The sequence below is a fragment of the Fringilla coelebs genome (assembly GCF_963513975.1).
Source record: "Fringilla coelebs genome assembly, chromosome: 10".
In the NCBI taxonomy this organism is placed as follows: Eukaryota; Metazoa; Chordata; class Aves; order Passeriformes; family Fringillidae; genus Fringilla; species Fringilla coelebs.
The window spans coordinates 4,288,624-4,303,999 of record NC_140036.1 but is presented as its reverse complement, the minus strand read 5'-3'; the positions used below and the strand labels follow the sequence as shown (position 1 = coordinate 4,303,999).

At 59.8% G+C, this 15,376-nt stretch overlaps 1 protein-coding gene across 1 annotated transcript; it reads left to right on the top strand.

Moving 5' to 3' along the window:
- Positions 1–2,529: 2,529 nt before the first annotated feature.
- Positions 2,530–15,376, top strand: ETV5 (ETS variant transcription factor 5). Its single transcript, XM_084212313.1, has 13 exons — positions 2,530–2,654; positions 3,235–3,371; positions 3,532–3,619; positions 3,743–3,790; positions 3,893–3,943; positions 8,732–8,861; positions 8,965–9,228; positions 10,763–11,022; positions 11,665–11,724; positions 12,071–12,139; positions 12,499–12,668; positions 13,323–13,424; positions 13,568–15,376. The coding sequence occupies exons 2-13, from the start codon at positions 3,327–3,329 to the stop codon at positions 13,787–13,789; spliced, it is 1,509 nt and encodes a 502-aa protein (XP_084068439.1). The 5' UTR covers positions 2,530–2,654; positions 3,235–3,326; the 3' UTR covers positions 13,790–15,376.

The following is a 15,376-nucleotide window of genomic DNA, read 5'->3' as shown; positions in this document are numbered from 1 at the left end:
ACAGTTTGCTGGGCTCTGGGCAAAGAGCAGCGCTGGGGGCTCTGCTGTGCTTTGCTGTCTGTGCTGGCACAGCTGGGGCAGCAGGAGGGCACTGTGCCTGTACCCTTGGCCCTGGCAGTGCCAGGGGAGAGCAGCTGGAACCCAGGGGAGAACGCTCAGCCACGTCCTGCAGGGCACAGAGAGCCCAGGGCCACCGCTCTGGGCCAGCGGGACGGTGACACACCAGCAGCGCTCTGCCAGCCTCCAACCCAGCTGTCCCCTCTGGTGGCCAGGCAGGTGATCCCTGCCCCCTACCCAGCTCCATCTGCTCCCACACTGCCAAAGGCATGGTCCAACAGGACAGCCAGTCCCCACCTCCTCAGCCTGATGGTGCAAAGGTCCCGAGCCAGAGGGACCCACGGGGCTGGGACTGCAGCCCAGCTGTCCCTGGCTGCAGGGAGGATGGAGCCATGCAGCTGAGGGGCACTCGAGGCCTTGACCCCCCCCGTTCCCCAGTGCCTCCCAGTTCAGCCCAGCTCCCAGACCCCCAGAGAAGCCCCGGGGGGCTGAGCCAGTCCCCGTGTGTGTCCCCGTGGTCGGTGTCCGTAGCGTCGCGCGTCTTGCCGTGTACACCCGGGTGCTGTGGCCTTGCCTCCAATAAAGATGGTCATGAACTCCTCAGCTGCTCCTGGGCTGCATGGGGGTCATTGCTGGCCAGGTGTGGCCCTCTGGGCACTCAAAGAGACGGTGCCCACCCCAGGCTGCCGGGGCTGAAGGGGTGCAGGCGGCAGCGATGGAGTGGTGCTCAGTGGGAGCTGCATCCGGCTAAATTTGGAGCCTGCAAAAAAAAAAATTTTTTTTTTTTTTTTCATCAGTGGGGTCTAAATTTAGCAGGCACCGGTCACCATCCCCCCCTGCCAGCCCTGGCTCTCCAGGGGTTTCAGCTCTTCCTGTGAGCTCCCACCTGCCTGTCCCACGGCTGTCACCTCTGCGTGTCCCCGGGGTGCTGAGCAGCCCCCAGCCAGAGCAGATCTGCAGCTGCCCTGGGCTCCCCGTTGTGCCCCCAGCTCTGCAGGGACCCCCACATCCCCGCTGCCCCCCGTGCTCCCCAGCCTGGGTTTTGCCACCTGCCTGCCCATGTGTCATCTGCTAATTTTACCTGCAGTGATTTCATCGGTTGCCTCTGTGCAGAGGGGAAGTGAGAGGCTGCAGAGCCCCCAGGAACGGGCTCTGAGCAGCAAGGACACCCCGTGCCCTCTGTGCTTCCTGTCCCCAGCAGCCCCCCTCCGTCATTCCAGCCGGGACACGATGGCACATGAGCTACCTGCCACGATCCCGGGGGGTGGAGGTGGCCCTGGGGGACTCTGGGAGCTCATTAGCAACCCAGCATCCCCAGAGCAGCTCCCTCCAGCAGCCCAAAGACATGCTGGGCACCTCGCCCAGGACACTGACAAGCCCATGACCTGAGCATTTCAAGCTGGCCAGGACATCTCTGTACTGACAGGCTTCCGAATCCCTGGGCAGCTTCCCAGGATCCGAGCAGAAGGTTCCTCTCCTTCCCAAGCTGATGTGCAGTGTGTAACCAAACACCTTGTTTTTGCCTTCTCCAGCAATAACTTCCCAGTCTCCCTGCCCAGCAATGTGAGGCCTCCCCACAGCCCTTTTATCCTGTGCAAACTGCTGGGTCCTCCCTGAGCAGCCACTGCCAGGTCCCCACGGCAGGTCTCGCCCCTATTCTTACAGGCAGGGAAACTGAGGCACTTAGCAGGGAAATGCTGCGGTGGGGGGCCTGGCAGGCACCCAGCAGCACCATTCTGTCCTAAATTCATCCCCAGGCCTCTGGGACGTTTGGTGTCCTTCAAGGGTGTGTGTCCATGAATCTGTTTGGAGGGATCCGTGGCTCCAAAGCCCTTGCAGGTGGGAGCCGTTTTTCCCATGCCCCTTTTTAAAGGCAGCCCTGGCTGCAGGGGAAGGCTGCCGAAATCAGTGCTCAGGCTTGGCTTAGCCCTGGGCTCGCACGGACGCTGCCTTGCTCATGTGGAACCACGTCCCAAGAAAGCAGAGGGGACCCCACGGCCTGTGAGGCCCGAGGTCCGTGCCAGCTGCCTGCCTTGCTGTGTGGCAGCTCCTTGGGCACGTTGTGCACGGACCCGCTCCTTCTCTCCTCGCCACCCCGAGGGTTATCCCCTTCTCCCGCGGTTCTCCCACCCCCGGGCCGCCCGTGGAACCCCCATCCCCGCTGCTGCAAAGGGCCGCGGCCCCTTTAAATCCTGCGCGGCCCCGGCCCCACCCGTCACTCTTTTCCCCCTTCTATTTTTTTATGAATGAAAAACGTTCCGGGCGGAGCCAGGCAAATCGCCGCGCGCCCATTGGCGGCCTCCGCTCCCGCCCACTCAGCCGTTCTCAATGGTGCTCGGCGGAGCGGCGCGCGGGCGGGCACGGGGCGACCCTGCAGCCAATCAGACGGCGCGGGCGGCAGAGCGGCGGCACGCCATTGGCCGGCGCGGAGGGTAAACAAGCGGCGCGGGGCGGGGCGCGGCGGAGGCCGCTGGCTCGGGGGCTGCGGGCCGGCGCAGAGCGGCAGCGCGGTGCCCGGGCTCGGAGAGGCGCCGCTCCATCCCCGGCCCCGCTCCCGCCTCGTCCCGCTGCCGCTGAGGCTGCGGCGCCCCGGCCGGGTACGTGGGGGCCTGGCGGCGGGGCGCAGCGCGGCCGGGGCCCGGGCCCGGGGCGGGGGCGGTGTTTATGAATGGCGCGGGCCGCGCGGTGTGAATGGCGGGGGGCGCGCGCCAGCGGGCGCTCGAGCGCGCGCTCGGGGGAGAAGCGCGGGGGGGGAGGGAGGGAGGAGTTTATGAATGGGGCGCGCGGGGTGGCGTGGGAACGAGCCCGGCTGCGGCGCGGCCCCGCAGCGGTGAGGGGCGGGGGAAGGGAAGGGAAGGGAAGGGAAGGGAAGGGAAGGGAAGGGAAGGGAAGGGAAGGGAAGGGAAGGGAAGGGAAGGGAAGGGAAGGGAAGGGAAGGGAAGGGGGGCGAGGCGAAGCGAAGCGCGGCCCGCCCCGCTGCCTCCTCCCGCTCCCACGGCGCGTGATGTCACGGCCGTTTCTATAGAAATTAGGTGACATCACGAGCCGGGGGGCTGCGACCCGCCACGACAGGAGCGGGCCGGCTCCCCGGGGAGGCGTGGCGGCACCGAGCCAGCCCCGGGGGTGGCGGAGGCCAGGGTGTGACCCCTCCCCCTCCTCGTCCCCTCCACCCCCCAGCCGCGCACCTGCCGGAGCCCGGGCGGGACCCCCCTTACCGGGCCGGCGTCGATGCTGAGCGGGCCGGGGGCACTGCCCGCTTCGCCCGCACCATGGACGGCTTCTACGACCAGCAGGTTCCCTTCATGGGCCCCGGGGTAAGTTTGCCCACCCTGATCCCCCGCTGACACCTTGCTCCCCGACCTTGGGGGCACCCCTTCCCCATCCTCGGGTCACCCGCTCCTCATCCTTTGGGGGGACACCCCCAGCCTTGGGGGCTGCCACGCTCACGGGCGGCTGTCACCCTGTTCCTTGCAGAAGTCCTGCACAGAGGAGGGCCGAGGCCGGCCGGGGTCCGATAGGAAAAGGAAATTTTTGGAGACTGACCTGGCCCATGACTCGGAAGGTAGGCAGGGCTGGCCCCGTGAGACCACTTGCCTCGTGTTGGTCGTTTTAGAAATAATCCTGCAAATAATGGCAGTTTTATTTATTCTTCTGTGAGGCACATAAGTCTTTCACTCTGTTCCAGAGCTCTTCCAGGATCTCAGCCAGCTCCAAGAGGCCTGGCTAGCTGAAGGCAAGTCTTCACCTCCTCCTTTTGCCATGTAAAATCTCTCTGTGAGCATCTTTTTGTGAACTGAAAACGCCATAAACCCACTTTTTTGTTTGTTTTTTTTAGCTCAGGTCCCCGATGACGAACAGTTTGTCCCAGATTTCCAGTCTGACAACTGTGAGTGATTGTTCCAGGGTTTTGCTCTCTGGGGGTTGACGTTTGGGTGCCCGTGCGAACATTTGCACTGGCTTTGGAGTTGCTTCCTTGGGAAAGCAGTTTTTCCTGGGGCTGAAACGTGAAATCATGGGCTTTTGGGAGAAAGCACGTGTGCTTTGGGCTCATCGAGATGCAGCGTGCAACGTCCTGCCTTTTGTTAATGGGGAAAACCCTGGCCAGATGCGTGGAAATAGCTTTGAATGCTCTCTGGGCTCCTCTGAGGCGTGATGCTTGTTCCTAGTGAGCTGGATTCCCTTCTAAACCCTCCTTTTCCTTTTCAAGTGGAAGAGATAACCCGTGCTGGGCTGCTTGGTTAGCCACAATCTCTGCAGTTTCTAGAGCTTTTCAGAGTCCTGGCCCGGCGCTGTTGGCAGGAGCGAGCGCGAGCGGTGAAACTTGAGCCGCTTTAAGCAGCATTAATCACTGGCAAGCCAGCCTCTTTAAAAGGAGGCCAGTGAAAACGCAGTCCCTGGTGAATTGCATAAGAGCCAGAGTTGGTTCTGAGCCGTGCTGCGTTGCCAGAGAGGGTTGGTGGCGAGGGCAGGGGCCGGGGAATGGCGCGTGGGGCTCGCGCAGCTCCGGGAGCCGCTCCGGGGTCGGCCGGGGGAGAGCGGGGGCGGATTCAGGATGTTTGGAGTTGTTACCTGGCAAACACAAGTAGTGGCTTGGTGTCGGTGGCTGGGGTTTTGCTGCTGAGCCAGGCAGCTCAGGAACTCGAAGGAAATCAAATTTAGCCTGCAGTCGAACAGATTTTTCATTCCAGCTCTGTCACAGCATGCAGCGGGGTATCTCCTCCGACAGCAAGCGCCTGTTAATTATTGCTCTTTGGTTACTCTGGAGTGGGAAGCTTGCCATTGAGCCCGTCCAGACAGCCCAAGTTTCAGATGTGTTTTTTTTTCCCCTGTCTCCCCTGAGATAAAAGGCGAGCCCGGAGTCAGAAACACAAGGGTCTGTTGACATCCCCAGCACAGCCCAGCAGCTCTTGCTCGGAGCAGCAGAAACTGCAGTGTGCGTGGGAGGGTGGCTCTTGAAGCTGAAGCTGTTTCCAGTGCCTTTTGGCAGTCTCTTTTTCCTTGTAACCTGAAGAGCTCAGAGAGGAGAGACAAACTTTTCTGGGTGATGCAGGAAAAAGGAGGAGAAGAAGAAAAAGGCTTTTATTTGGTCAGGACTCTTTAAATGTTCTGATCTGCTCAGCCTGTGGACCTGGTGTTGAAACTGTTTTGTCACTTGAAAGATCTGCCTGCGTGATTCCTTGCAGCAATAACCTTCTTTAACTTGCCTGGGGAGAGAAGGCAAAGGTCTCTCTTGCTGCTGCAGCGCTGGCTGGCTGTGCAGGGTCTCAGGCTGAGGCAGTGGGGAATGGGAAGCCCAGCTCCTGCATCCCTGCACCAGAGAGAGTTTGCAGAGCAGAGAAACTCCAGTTTTGAGCCGTGTGCCGTGTAGAAAGGGAGAGAAGGATGGCTCTGGTGCACCTGAGGTTTGCACCCAGCTTTCACTAGCAGGGACGTGCTGCCCTCCTGGGCTGGCAGCCACAGTGGAGTTCAGCATCCCTTGGCTTCTGAGGAAAGGCAGATCCCTCCTTAGTCCCTGTGGATGTTTGTGGACTCTGTTTCTGCAGTTGTGTGGCTCCATGCCTTTTCCCTGAGGAAATTGCTCCTCTTATCCTGAGCAAACCTCAGCCTTGTGCCCTATCTTGCATTCCCAGGACCAAGCTTCCTTGGCACAGCAGCAAAAAGGGACAAACCAGGCTCAGTTTGGACCCCACTGCAAGGGGGAATGTGCCACAGGGAGTCTTGGAGATGCTCAGAATCCTTCTTGCCTTGCTGAAACCCCCTCATAGCTGCGTGCAGCTCTCTAATACCCACTCTCTGTTCCCAATTCCATAGCCAAGATCCCAGCAGACAGGGTCTTAAAGCTGGGGCTTGGTAGCAAAGCAATATAGAGGGCAGTGGGTCGCTGTGCTGGGGAGGAAATCCCACTGTAAGGAAAGCAAGGCTGCTCCACATGAGGGATGCATTGTTCTTAGTGCCCTGGACTGGGTGGCAAGAGGCCAGGTTCAGTGTTTGTGGGCTGCCCAGGGAAGTGGTGGATCCTTCCACAGGAGCCAGGAGGCTGTGGTGACTCCAGAGAGCTCAGCATGCTGCACCCCTGGCTGGGCATGGCTGTGAGTCCACCAGCAGTGTGGTCCTGTGGCTGAGGGTGGACATACAGTGTTATGTCTCCACTGATGAAGTACCTGGGAAGGGATGGGATCGTGCTGAGGAGATCAAGCACCACAAGAAGTGATTTTTCTCCCAGGGTACCTGTGGCCTCCCTGTGCAGGCAGCACGTGGCAACAACCACAGGCAGGGCCCGGAGTTTCTTACACACCAAAATGAAAGAGGGAGGTTTGTTTGTGAGGAAGAGTTGTCCAAACAAAGGAAAGCAGGATCCTGGTTTCTATTTCTGACTCCTTTCCTGGTGTGACCTTGGGTGCCTCCTGTGGCGCTGGGGGATGGAGGGGCAGGCGCAGAGCTCGGCTCCCAGGTGGCAGCTTGAGTGGGTGCCAGTGTCCCTGGGCTGGAAGTGGTGGCTTGCTTGCCCTCCCTTGGCTCATTCAGAGGAGTGAGACTCTCTGAGCTTGGTCTCATGGAGGTCCAGTCGTGTTGGTGGGTGGGAATAACCTGCCCTGCCCTCCATCAAGGGATTCACTGAGAATTCAAGGCCCAAGCGGCTCTGTGGTGTCACCCTTTTCCATGGGAGATGGCTGGGGGTTGGCATTAGGGGCATTTCCAGTTCCACTGCTTGTATGGCCCTGGCAGGGTTTGTCTGAGCCTCCCCAGCCTCCTTCCACCTCTAGAGGCTGAAGCAGCCCAGAGGGGCTGCCAGGCACCCTCGGGTGTCCCCGCTGCTGCCGTGGCTCAGCCTTGGTGTGGATCTGCTGACACATCTGCTCCAGCCCTCTGTGTAGCTGAGCTGCTCCCTCTGAGTATTTTTCTATATTTTTTTAGCTTTTAATTACAGTGCCCAGGGCAGGACCGGAAAGGGTAAAAGCGCTTGTGCACCCGGCGTTCCTTTGAGGTGTTGGGTGCTGGGGCAGGGCAGCTCCTCCTGCCTGGCTGCTGGGGCCCAACCCCAGCGCCTTCCCCCCAAAACTGCCCCTCAGTGCCCCCCAGGCTCCTCCAGAGCCTCGCTGGCCGTGAGCTTGGCACTGGAGCCGGTCGTGCTGAGCAGCGCCGGCCGGCCCCGCGGTGTTTGTGTAAGGAATCCAAACGTTGCACAGAGCCCCGGCTCGGACAGCTGGTCTCTGTTAGGATCTTAAGGCTCATTTCCCTTTTTTTTTTTTTTTTTTTTTTTGAATGGCAGTGCTAAGCTCTGGGGAAATTTTTCCTTTCTTTTTTTTCTTTTTTTTTTTTTTTTTTTTTATTTTTTTTATTTTTTTTCCCTCCCTCAGCCACATGAATGGAGCGCAGCGAAGTGTTTGTGAATGGAGGGTGGTGCCTTGCTCGGGGACTGGAGGCTTTTTTTTTTCTTTTTTTTTCAATGAATAACCAGACCCCATTGTACGGCTGGCGGAAAAACAACTCGCTCCAACAACACGGAGCCTGTTTGGGAGAGCCATGCCCGCGATAGGCAGCTGGAGCCCTTCCAAAGCCAGTTCCCCTTTGCTTTCCCATGGCTCACGGGGTGCCTGTGCTTTGCTGCCGCCGTGCTGGCCCCCTTTTTTAAGGCTGGAAGTGCTGAGAGTGGCAAAAGCTCGCTGGGGAGGGGGGAAGGAGGAGTGGGATAAATCCGGCTTGGGGGGAAGGTGTGTGGGGGGCTGTGCTGGCTCAGCGCTGGGCTTTGTGTTTCAAATCCTTCTGGGGAGGGGAGGGGGGGGTTTATGCCCTTGGTACCAGCTGTATGGAGGGCTTTCCACGGGGGGGATGGGTAGGAGGGGGAGTCAGCAGCTCTTTAAAGGTTTTGACAAATTAGGGGAGCAGCTAATTACCTGGCAAGCTGTGAACAGTTGTCCTGGAGCTATTTGCTCCTCTCCAGTGTAGCTGGGCTGTGTTTAGGCTTCACATGAAGCTAATACTCCACTTCCGATTAGTCTTGGCTCTCCTCTGAGGCACTATTTAGGTACAGAGCTCTGAGGCGCTTTCCCTTTCCTAGGGCGCCTGCTTTTAGAAATTAATTAGCTTAAGCGTATATTACTCAGTTTATAATTATATATATAGCAAGCGAGCTTGGGAGTGGGTGGAGAGGATTTGGGTTTAATGGGATGTTTGTCACTTGAGCTCATACCATTGTGGGACCCCAGGACTAGATCCCATTGGACCACCTCGGCTGTGGGAAGGTGGATCCCACTTGAAAGCTCTGCGAGTGGGAATGCCCCAGTGAGGGCGGGTGGGTTGGTGTTTGTGGGGCCCTGGAGCTCCAGTCTGTCACGCCTTGCTCTGTGTCTGTGGTGCCTGGGCTCTGCTCCGCTCCCTGAGGGGCTGCTGACAGCACGTGTCTCATCTAAGGCTGTTGTGGAGCTGCCTCACAGCCCTTGTAGCAATTCAGAACAACGTCCTGGGCTGCTGTGGCTGTCCCAGCTCTGCCCTCCCCTGCCACCCTGGCTCACTGCTCAGCCCGTGCCGGGGTCTGGCGGGGCACCGCATCACCCCCGTTCCAGAGCAAAATCACCCCCTTACTCCCAAGCACAGAGCTGATGCTTGCAGGGGTGATGCTCCCACCGCCCTCTCCCCTGTGGGTGAGCCCGTGTCCTCCTCGGTGTCCTTGCAGTGGTCCTGCACGCCCCACCTCCGGCCAAGATCAAGCGGGAGCTGCCCAGCCCGTCCTCGGAGCTGTCCTCCTGCAGCCACGAGCAGGCTCTCTGTGCCGGCTATGGGGACAAGTGCCTCTACAACTGCTGGTAGGTAGCCCGGGCACACCGCTGCCTGCAGAACCCTCGGGGGGACTCTGTGCCACGCGGTGCTGTCCCTCGGTGTCACCATCAGGCCCCTCTCCCTTGGCAGTGCCTACGACAGGAAACCCCCCGCCGGGTTCAAGCCATTAACGCCGCCCGCCACGCCGGTGTCCCCCGCGCAGCCCGGGCCGGCGCTGCCCCCGCCGCCCCCGCCGGGCCCCGCCGGGCCAGCGGCCGCTCACGGGGCTGCCCCGGCCCCCCAGGCGCTGCAGGAGCAGCGGCAGCAGCCGCCCTTCGCCGTGCCGAGGCCGCCGCACCCGCCCATGCACATGCCAAAGATGATGTCCGAGAACCAATTCCCCGCAGAGCACAGGTAAGGCAGCCCCCAGGAGGGCTGGGTGGGCACTCTTGGGGTGGGTCCCGAGGCATGGGGGAGAAAGGCACAAGCATTTCTCTTTGTCCCCGTGCTGCGGTTGCAGTTGGTGGGACAAATGTTGTCGGCTGTGGTCCCATGTGGCAAAAGTTGCCGCTTCCCACCGGGATCTTGTGGCTCTTTCTCTTGCTCCTCCCAGTTCCTGGGCATTGGGCAGAGCCTTTGCCTCCCTCTTGGGAAAGGCAGGGGAGGCAGAGGCTGACTCCTGCATCCACCCCGGTTCCAGCAGGTGCTGGTCCCGAGTCAGGGCCCTGCTCTCCTCATTCCCACCCGCTGCAGCTCTGCCTCCTGAGCCCTGTTGGGCTGTGGAGCTGTGCCCATCTCTGTCCTGCCCATGTGCACCCTGGCCTGGGGGTGGTGCAGAGCTCCCCGTGCACTGCATGGCATCACCATGATTTTGTGGGCTGTGGTGGGAGACCCCTGTCCCCTCCTTCCTCTCCAGGCTGTGGCTTCAGTCCCCATCACTCCCACGTCCCTGGAGGCTCTGCCAGTCCCTTCCCTCACCCTGGGTTTGCTCCTGTGGGTACTCTCAGTAGGTGCTCTGCTTGTGGCCTCTGCATGTCCTTTGCTGTGACAGCCACCGTGCCACCCCTGTGGGCACTGGACAAGATGTGACAGCCTGGCAAAGGCCACGCAGTGGGGCCAGGGAAGCCCTTGGAATGTGCCCACAGCAGGCAAACATCCCTCCCCGGCAAAGCTCCGTGTGACCTTCAGGCTGTGCAGGGGGCTGGCTGCGACCCCTGGGAAGCACCGTGCCAGCACGGGGCTTGGGTTTCATTCAGGAAGGGCAGAGGGACGTGGCTCGGAAATGGAGTAATCCCAGCCCGGCAGCTGGGAGGGCTCGGGTTACAAAGGCAAATGGCGCAGGGCCGGCTGAGAGGAGCCGGCACGGAGATCCAAGATCACCTTTCAAGGTGCCGGAGGACGAGGGGATGTGGCGGCACCCCCTCGGGATGGTCCCTGGTCCATCGCCACCGGCAGAGACCGTGCTCTCAGAGCAGTGGTGGCAGCACCAGGGAGCCCAAAATAGTGCTCCCTGCTGTCGAGTTCAAGGTTTAATCCCAGCTGCGCGGGCGGATTAGCAGCCGGCTGGAGCTGCGGAGTGGATTTGGCTTTGCGTAAGCGCCCACCCGTGCTCAGCATCCCTGGCCCCTGCCCCCCACGCTGGGCACAGATTTTCCTGCTTTACAGAGATATCAGCACTGGGGGGTGGTTTTTTGGTCCTTTTCTCATTCCTTTCCAGATACCTGAAGGCCAGAGCGCTTTACTGTGGTGGCCCGTGTGTTATCCTGCTGTTCCATCTTGGGGTCCTCAGTGCTTAGAGGGGCACAGGGCTTCTCAGCACCCCGTGGTGGCTGTGCTTCTGAGGAGCCATCCCAGCCTGCTGTGGGAGCACCCCAGCTGTCAGGCAGCTCTGGTTGGGGGTGGGAGCTGACCCCCAACTCCTCGGTAACGCCACGTCCTTCCCCCCCAGGTTTCAGAGGCAGCTGTCGGAGCCCTGCCACCCCTTCCCGCCGCAGGCCGGGGTCCCCGGGGACGGCCGCCCCCTCTACCACCGGCAGCTGTCGGAGCCCCTGGGCCCTGCTGCCCCCCGCCCCCCTCAGGGATTCAAGCAGGAGTACCACGACCCTCTCTACGAGCACGGCGGCCCTGGCCTGCCCGGCCCCCCCGGGCACAGCTTCCAGCCCCCCATGGGCATCAAGCAGGAGCCCCGGGACTACTGCATTGACTCAGGTGGGTGTGAGCCAGGGGACAGCAGGGTGGGCTTACAGCAGGGACACTCCGGGGAGCACAGCATCTCTGCCATCAGAGTGGCAGTGGCAGGGTTGAGCCTCACGCACTGTGGTGCTGGGACACTGCTTTGCCTTTTCTCTCCTCCTTTCCCAAAGCCAGGGGATACAGCAGGAGTTCACCTGATGGTGTGGTTGGGGTTGTAGCCACGGGCTGGGGTGCACCACAGTGCCTGGTGGGTCCCCCCTTTGCTCTGGCCTAGGGCCAGCTGTGATTGCTGGCTGCTGGACCCTACCAGCATCACGGAAAAATCCTCTAATCGCCTTAGGACCTAAAAATACCCCAAGCTCGGAATGGAGGGTGGCACAGCCAAGCAGATGGTAGGGGAGGTGCAGCAGTGCCTCCCTTCATGTAGGGCCTGTGAAAACTCCAGCTGCTCCAGTCTACATTCCAGTGCCACCCCAAATCATACTGGGTTTCTTTTCCCCGATGTTGAGGGTGGATGCAGTAGACCAGGGAGCGTGGGGAGGGGGGAGGGTTCCCAGACTTCACTGCAGGACATGCCTGGGGTCAAGAACGTGCTGCCACATCCATGGGGGCACCCACAGGGTTTACAGCCCTAATGTCATTTCATTTCCCCCTCAGAAGTGCCTAACTGCCAGTCCTCGTACCTACGGGGGAATGTCTTCCCCAACAGCCATGACGGTGAGTGACTCCCCCACTGTCCCCTGTCGTGCCCCATCCCACCCCTCCCTTGTGGCAGGCAGCACCCCTGGGCACCTGGAAAACATCCATGGGAGCCCCTGGGGCCTGTGAGAGCCGCATGTGCCAGCACCATGGAATCTGGGATAATGCAGAGCTGCCAGTAGGCTTTGGGAGCAGAGAGGGGGGCAGAGCTGCGCAGCACTCAGCCACGGAAGTAACTGGGAACAGGTCTGCTCCCAGAGCTGTGGATGGGGTCCTGTGCTGGATTCAGCCAAGGCAGGGTTTTCTGAGATCAACCCAGGGTAGTGGAGGGGCCCTCTGCTCACAAAGGGTCTTTTCCCTGCAGGATTTTCATATGAAAAGGACACACGATTGTATTTTGATGACACGTGCGTGGTACCCGAGAGGCTGGAGGGTAAGAATCTGGCCCCAGAGGAGCCTGCAGGGGCACTGGGGCTCATAGAGGAAGATGTGGGGGCGCTGGGATCTGCAGTGCTTGGCTTATAAAGCCAAGCAGTGCTGGCACGGTGCTTTGAGAGCTGCTGAGCATCGTCCCATGTGGCAACTTGGCATCACTGCCATGCTCCATCTCTGTCACTGACACCTACCTGCCTGCAGCACCATCCACAGCACCTCTCCCACCCCATGACCTGATCCTGCTCAGGTGTCTCAGCACAGGGATGACCCGTGTTGCTGTACGTGTCTCCTGCTGGTGGCACAGGCTGGGAGAGGGGCAGAGCCAGGCTGTTTAACCAGGTGTTTTTGTGTGAGCAGGTAAAGTGAAGCAGGAGCCCACCCTGTACCGTGAGGGCCCTCCCTACCAGCGGCGTGGCTCCCTGCAGCTCTGGCAGTTCCTGGTCACCCTCCTGGATGACCCTGCCAACGCCCACTTCATCGCCTGGACCGGCCGGGGCATGGAGTTCAAGCTGATCGAGCCTGAAGAGGTAGGAGAGGTCCTGCCCTGGAGCTGGGGAGTGCCTGTGGGGTATGCAGGAGTGGATCCTTCCTTCAGTACCTTCCGCTGCCTCTTGGTGTGGCACGTGCTGGCTCCCAAAGCTGGCGGTGGTCACCAGCCGTGGCGGTGTTGCCTCTGTGCTGTGCCTTGCTGAGTTCTGCTGCTCTGCCACAGCTCCCTCCTTCCCAAGCTGCTCCCATCCTTTGCCCTGGGTTTCCAGCAGCAGCTCTGTGCTGGAGCCACATGGCTCCACGGGAGGGTGACACAGAGGAAGGAGCTGTTTGGGGAGTAATTGAGAGCAGCTGTAGGCAGCACCGAGCTGCGCATTGTGGGTAATTACCCATAATATCTCTTGCGCCATGCATGGAAATTGTGGTATTTTGAAGCAGCTTTTTTGGCAGGCTCTGCCTAATGAAATGACTTTTGATTTGGCCCCTGATCTGGCTGTGGCTGTGTGGTCACAGCCGGACCATTTATCATGGCAGGCAGGGAAACCACTCCCAGACCACGGTGACACCTTCGCTCCAGCTGCCCCAGCCCCCTCAAACCAGCCTCTAGCCTGCATGTCAGTTGTGATTCCCCCTGAGGATCCCCGTGCCAGCCCTGGCTGGAGCCCTGACAGCTGCCCCCTCTCTCCCCGTAGGTAGCACGGCGCTGGGGCATCCAGAAGAACCGACCGGCCATGAACTACGACAAGCTCAGCCGCTCCCTGCGCTACTACTACGAGAAGGGCATCATGCAGAAGGTGAGGTCACAGCAGGGTGTCACCGTCCCCTGCTGTCCCAGCGTGCAGCAGCAGAGGGGTTAGGTCCCATGTGAGGTGTGTGGTGCTCCCCCAGGGCAGGGAGATGCTCAGGGCACCCCTCAACCTCTCCCTCCTCCCCGCAGGTTGCTGGCGAGCGGTACGTCTATAAATTCGTCTGCGACCCCGACGCCCTCTTTTCCATGGCCTATCCCGACAACCAGCGCCCTTTCCTGAAGACAGAGCCGGACTGCCCGGTGCCAGAGGAGGAGACGGTGCCCCTGACACACTTTGAGGACAGCCCTGCGTTCCTGCTGGAGATGGATCCCTGCGGCAGCCTTCCCTACGCGGAGGGCTTCGCCTACTGACTCGGCCGGCCGGCAGAGCCATTGGCACTAGCGCATGCACCTGGGGCAAACGAGGTTTTCTAAAGAATATTTTTTGGCTGTCCATGAGAGGGAAAAACAAACCAAACAAACCCCAACGACAAAACAGCATGGGTGCACACACACAAATTCGAGGAATTTAAAACGCCCCACGTGTGTCGCCGCCGAATTCCCACCCTTCCTTTCCAAGGGCTAGTGCACAGGACTGCCCGTGGCTGGCACCTCCTGCCGTGCATCAGTGTGATGTCTTGGGGCGCCGGGAGCCTAAAGTTGCAGTCTCTTCTTTCCCAGGCCCTGGCTCTGGCCGTGCCCCAGGGCTGGGCTGCGTGGCTGCCGAGCCAATTGTCACGACAATCTGCTTTGCATCGAGCACAATCCGCGTAGCTGCCTTGTGTGGTGGAAAGGGCTTTGATTTGCACAGAGAGGAGGGATGCGGGGGGGCCGCCCGGGCCAGCACCCTGGGGCTGATGTGCGCAGCATCCTACCCCAACCCCGAGGAGCCTTCTGCCTTCTTCCTGAGCCCCCTCCCCATGTAACCTCCTGTTGTTCCCGTAGAACCTCCTGCATCCTCTCCGTGCCCTCCATCCTCCCCAGCTCTGGCTATGGGCCATGGGTTGCATTTTGGGGGAGGAGACCCTGACACTAACTTCCTCTACGTTTGGTTTTTTTTTTTTTTTTTTTTTTTTTCGGGATGTTTTAGGAAAATACTAAAGGTTTCTAAACTGATTTTTGTAGATTTTTTGTATTTTAAGGCAAAGCTATTTTTTGCAGCGCGGCCGCTGTCCCTGGAGCCCCTGGGGACGCCCCCGTGGCTTTCCTGGTGGCAGGGGGAGCCCTCGATGCCCGTGGCTTCCTGGGATGGCTGCTGAAGGATCTGGTCCACTCCATTTCACTGCTCCAGTCCTCTTTCCCAGGGGAGCCAGGCCTGAATCCCAGTATTGGCTCAGCTACGCTCCCCCTGCTCGGCATGGCCTCGGAGCTGGGCTGTAAGGCTGAGGTGGGCAGGGATGGGGGGTCCCCCACCCCTCTTCCTCAATACCCCACCTCTCTCCAGCTCCCCCCACCCCTCGCTGCACCTCTTAACACTCCTCCACCACTCATATATTCATACCTGCCTCCCCTGCACCAGGCTACATGTTTTGTTGTAAATGCTGTATAGGAATTTTTTCTCTTCTTTAGTTAGCTTCGGTTGGAATTTTTGTTTGGTTTTGGTTTTTTTTTTTTTGGTTGGTTTTTTTTTTGTGTTTTATTTTCTTTTTTGTCTGATTCCTTTTTTTTTTTTTTTTTTTTGGGAAGTATGAAGATTAACTCTACAATGACTTGGTTGCTCTCCCCACGGGGAGCATTCGGTTTTGGGAACCCCACCTTGGGGACAGGTTTTTAACCATTTGCTCGGTGTGGCAGGTCTGCAGTGCAGAAGGAGTTAATCTGAGGACTGATTTGAAATATCTTTATTCAAGCAGGGCTATGTATCTCCTGCAAAGCTGCATTACATTCTGTACTGTGTACAATAAAGGATCTTGCTTCCTGTTCCTCCCTGGCTGCCTGGGCTCCTGCTTTTCCTGTGCC

What these genes read in the sequence shown, in the direction of transcription:
- ETV5 (XM_084212313.1), top strand. Translation starts at nt 3,327, where the DNA reads ATGGACGGCTTCTACGACCAGCAGGTTCCCTTCATGGGCCCCGGG. An exon ending in CCTGGCCCATGACTCGGAAG is followed by an intron (nt 3,620 to 3,742) that starts GTAGGCAGGGCT and finishes ACTCTGTTCCAG; the next exon opens with AGCTCTTCCAGGATCTCAGC. An exon ending in AGAGGCCTGGCTAGCTGAAG is followed by an intron (nt 3,791 to 3,892) that starts GCAAGTCTTCAC and finishes TGTTTTTTTTAG; the next exon opens with CTCAGGTCCCCGATGACGAA.